At 36.2% G+C, this 5,191-nt stretch overlaps 1 protein-coding gene across 1 annotated transcript; it reads left to right on the top strand.

The window, feature by feature from the left end:
- The first annotated feature begins 1,925 nt into the window (after positions 1–1,925).
- npbwr2b (neuropeptides B/W receptor 2b) lies at positions 1,926–4,235 on the top strand. The gene is made up of 2 exons (XM_061258874.1): positions 1,926–1,962; positions 2,265–4,235. Exon 2 carries the CDS (start codon positions 2,452–2,454, stop codon positions 3,469–3,471), a length of 1,020 nt encoding a protein of 339 aa, XP_061114858.1. The 5' UTR covers positions 1,926–1,962; positions 2,265–2,451; the 3' UTR covers positions 3,472–4,235.
- Positions 4,236–5,191: the final 956 nt, after the last annotated feature.

The following is a 5,191-nucleotide window of genomic DNA, read 5'->3' as shown; positions in this document are numbered from 1 at the left end:
TGCTGGTTCAGTGATACACTTCCATTCCTATTTTTATGTGTGTGTTTGTGTGTGTGTGTGTGTGTGTGCTTGCCCATGTGCATTTGTGATAGATATTTTTATTTCACAGGGAATAACAAAACGCCATATGGCACATTTGTATGACTACAAGTATATACTATATTCATTGTTAAATGTATCATTATGTCACATTAAATGCAACTTATCACAAGAAAAATGGTTGAGGGTGCTTCCTACTCAAAATGTTGGGAATGCTCTTATACTATAAAACAAATAGCCATTCAACATGTATTGCATGTTAATGTTTCAATATCAAGGAGCAGGGAAGAGGATATGAGACAGAATACAATATATACTTACTGGTCTTGTATTCCAGTCTCATGTGTCCCAAAGGTAATTTGCTCTACCTGTAAAAGTTACTTGAACAGATGTGCCTTGGTACATAAAAATGGCTAATATGACATAGCCTTGCTTGACAAGCAATGCATTTACATTACATTATGTTACATTAAAGGCATTTAGCCGACTCTTTTATCAAGTGTGATGCATGATGAAGTGACGTACATTTGACATCCTGAGCATTTGTGTTGAGATTTAGATGGGCAGTCCAAGCTGGTGTGGGCAGTGATGACAGTGATGCACATTTGGCATCTAATTATAAATGCATTAGCATTTTATCTGTTCTTTCCAAGGTGCTTACAAAAAACTTTACTAGCTTGAAAGTCAACATCTTCTAAATTACCTCTAGTTGCGATTTGACAATGGTGAAATGCCTGGAGCCATATTCGTTCAGGATTTGATGCTGTGAACCACGTACTTCTGTGTAAGTTATCACCTGTTGCTACCACTTTTATTTAATCATACCTCCAAAATCTCAGACTGTAAGAATAGCAACAACTCATTAAAACTCATCCCTCTGCTCCCTTGGTGTTCCACAAGGCTCTATATTAGGAACCGTGGCTTTGGCTTACTCACATTACCCCTCAGAAAATCTATAAATACTTTCAATACTTTATAATACTTTTCTGTTAACATAGTCACACCGCTTGCCTAGCAAATCATGTAACCATGACATTCCTCAATCAATCCCTTTTATTCATATTTTTTTCTTTTTTTCTCTGTATTACTTAATCCTTTTCTACGTTTCCCCCATATTTACTCATCTTTATTTCTCTTGTTCCCTCTTTTAATTTGATTTATTTAGCTATTACTTCTCTCTTTTCGTTTTCTTCCTTTCCTAATTCACATATTCCTGTTCTTCACTATGCAAGCAGGACCCCACTGAAAAACAGATTGTCTGAGTTGTCTGTAATCCTGTGAAATAATACATAAATCAATAAATAAATAAATAAATAAATAAATAAATAACAATGTGTTTGGAATCATTGACATGCTGTAGGATTAAGTATTATCCAATGAGGCATTTTGTTTAAATTGAGCAGACAAGATGCCTCTGCACTTTTCAGAATTCACTCTTCCGCAGCTATTACTGTTGCACTTCCATCCTCAATGAAGTGAGCCAGTATCTGTGGCAGTCATACATGCCCATAACCACAATATCATGTTTAACAGATGAGTGGTGGTGCTTTGGATCTTGGGTAGTTTCCTTTCCCCTCCACACTTTGCTCTTGCCATCACTCCGCTACACATGAATGTGTAATACATGTAGGCCTAAATATAAGTATCAAAGTACAGTGTCACTAAGTCTTAATGACTGCTAGAACAGAATTACATTTACGTTCACTTGTACACATCCACATATCAGTATTATCCTGAACACTGTTCATAGTGAAACGAAATCGCATTACTTTATGGCATTCGAGAAGGAACCTTGCAGAAAGCCTCACTGGGTCAGTGACGTCACCCATCCGCACTCCCTTCTTTAACTAGTTGGGAAACGGACGGCTCGTGGTGTTCACCGTCAGACGAAGGCAGAGACAAGTGGCAAGCCTTCCATATGCGGTAAGAACACGTTTACCTTATTTAATTCATTATCTGTACTCTGTAATTTCTTATTTCTTCATTTTGTTCTTGTGGGAACGCTATTTAGCGTATAATACTAGACAGTAATTTTATATTTGTAACGAATTTTAATATATATATATTTTAACGAATTCAGTTAGTGTTTCTTCTGTAAACAGGAGTGACATTATTTGAATAACCTACTTTTTATTTAAACATTTAAATACACGTAAAGTTTGTTTGCAACCACAAAGTACAAATATTTGCTATAATAAGCGTGTTTAATATCTTGTTGTCCTCAGATCACGTGATGTGCAAAGTGCAAGAACACAATTTATTTCCATGAAATCCCAGGATGGCTGGCTATAGGATTAAGCGGTCGATGCTACTAGTTTCTGTATTAGAAAAATAATTCGGATTATGTACATGTTTCATTGTTTTACTATTTGATGAGAAATCCGAGGGGTAGCCCAACACTGGAAGAAGACAATGGAAAATATATCCGGCTCGACAAATACAAACTCTATGTGCAACCATTCTATGGACTTCTATTCCTTCAACTCTGCCAACCGGACCGATTTAAATTGTACGGCCCCGGCTCAGTTCCTCCTCCAACCGGATTTCTACGTCGTTCTGCCGGTCATATACTCAGTGATTTGCGCTGTGGGTTTGACAGGCAACACAGCTGTAATTTATGTAATCCTCAAAGCACCCAAAATGAAAACAGTCACTAATATGTTTATCTTGAACTTGGCGATCGCTGATGACTTATTTACATTAGTTCTGCCCATCAACATCGCTGAACACCTTTTACATTACTGGCCCTTCGGCGAGGTGTTGTGCAAAATAATTTTATCCATTGACCACTATAATATTTTCTCCAGTATCTACTTCCTCACTGTAATGAGCATCGATCGGTACCTAGTAGTTCTATCGACGGTGCGGTCCAGAAGGATGCCCTATCGCACGTACAGGGCTGCAAAAATAGTTAGCTTATGCGTCTGGGTGCTGGTGATTCTTATCGTTATGCCATTCACCGTCTTCGCTGGAGTTTATATTAGCCACGAAGACATGGAAAGAAAGAGTTGTGTGTTGAGTTTTCCCAGCCCGGAAAGTTTCTGGTTTAAAGCCAGTCGGATTTATACACTAATCCTCGGATTCGCCATCCCTGTTTCCACAATCTGCATTCTTTACACTATGATGCTTTACAAACTGAGAAACATGCGATTGAACTCCAACGCCAAAGCTCTAGATAAAGCGAAGAAAAAGGTGACAGTTATGGTGTTTATTGTGCTGGCAGTGTGCCTCTTCTGTTGGACCCCTTTCCACCTGAGCACTATCGTCGCCCTCACCACGGACCTGAGGACGACACCTTTATTGATCGGAATTTCCTATTTTATTACCAGTTTAAGCTATGCCAACTCGTGTCTAAACCCTTTCTTGTACGCATTCCTGGATGACAGTTTCAGGAAGGCTTTCAAGAAAATGCTCGAATGTAGACCTGCTTGAATTTACATAACGGTGGGAGGAACATTTCGTGTTGCTATGGAAAGTTCTCCATTTAGCACTTTCCACTTCAAATATATTATTTTTCAATAATTGGGAATTATTTATGGAAATATCTAAACATAAAAGTTGCCGTCAAATTATTATTATTATTATTATTATTATTATTATTATTATTATTATTATTATTATTATTATTATTGTGCCTTTTTGTCTCCCCCTTGTGTTATATGAAGGAACACATTCGTAGAGAGTTGAAGAGAGTTGGACCTTAACATTTGGAGCATTCCTTAGCTTTGAAGCTTCAAAGGATATTATTTTTGTATAGTATAGATTTGGTACTGTACACAAAGATTGTACAAGTTTGGAAATGTTTATAACAAAAATCCGTGCTATTTGCATTCATTTTAGCTTAGAATGAACTTCATACCATATACTCTTGTACAAATTTGTATTTGTGAATGACTTTGTCAGAATGTAGGCCATCATCATTTATGCGTGTATGCATTCACAGTTCTTTTTTTTTTTAAATGATGAAAATGGATTCTCATAGTTCCTATCATATAAATGCATTATGAGTTTTACAATTTATTTATTCTTTTGTTCACATTGTGCCAAGAACATAAAGATCATACAAATATGTTTCACAACCAGCAGGCATGGAAATTGTATTTTATGAACTGTGCATAATGTAATTAACTTATTTGTTATGCCTGTACATGTTTACTGAACAATAAATGTAAAATAAAATCATGGGTTTTGTCTTATTTGCTTTGGATTTGTGCATTAAGCTTTGCTATGTTTCATTTTCATACAAACAATGTACACCTTTTGCCGTAGTTAAAATAAAATGTTATTTTATATATATTCTATTTTCTGTTTTTACTTCTGTCACATTTTCTGTAAAGCACGTTGAATAGCACTGTGCTCTATAAATGTTTTATTGTTAATAGTGTCTGCAGAAGGCTTCACAAACAGAACTACACTGCAAGATGCAAACCACTGCTTAGCTGCAAAAACAGGATGGCCAGGTTACAGTTTGGTCTTGTGGACAGACTAGACCGATATAAACTGCCCAAGATTCAAAGCATACCACCTTATCTGTGAAAAATGGTGGTGGGGTGTTATGGTTTGGGTACATGTATGTATAGGTTATGTAACAGGGACTGGCTCACTTGTCATCATTGGTGATCTTATCTGTTTTTGTTCAATCCAATGGCTCCTGTTTGGACGGGACTTCATCCTACAGCAAGACAGTGATCACAATCATACTGCTAAAGCAACAGAGGAGTTTTTCAAAGCCTAAAATGGAAATATTCTTGACTGGCCAGTGGCCAAGTTAGTCACTCTGTCTGAATCAAATAGGACATTTTTTATTTGCTGAGAAGAACATTTAAGTTCCACTGAAAACACGTCTTTGGTCTTTCCGATCATTTCAGAGGTACATACCACAATTATCATGAGGTATGGACTTAAATAAAGACAAAATATTTAAATTAGCTCATTTGCACACATTATTCAAGATGGCAGAAATGACAAATTTGAACATTTTTTTTGCAATCTATAATCTGAAGTAAGATTATAATTTATAATATAAATTATAATTCTTTAAGATTCTAAATAAGACATGTTCTTTTGAAGGTTGTGAAATTTCAGGATCTAACAATGAGATTTTTAGTGCTGTACCTGCCTCTTATAACAAGAAAATAATTGGCTCGAAACA

Source organism: Conger conger, chromosome 10 (genome assembly GCF_963514075.1).
Source record: "Conger conger chromosome 10, fConCon1.1, whole genome shotgun sequence".
Classification (NCBI taxonomy): domain Eukaryota; kingdom Metazoa; phylum Chordata; class Actinopteri; order Anguilliformes; family Congridae; genus Conger; species Conger conger.
This window is presented reverse-complemented; position numbering and strand designations above follow the sequence as displayed.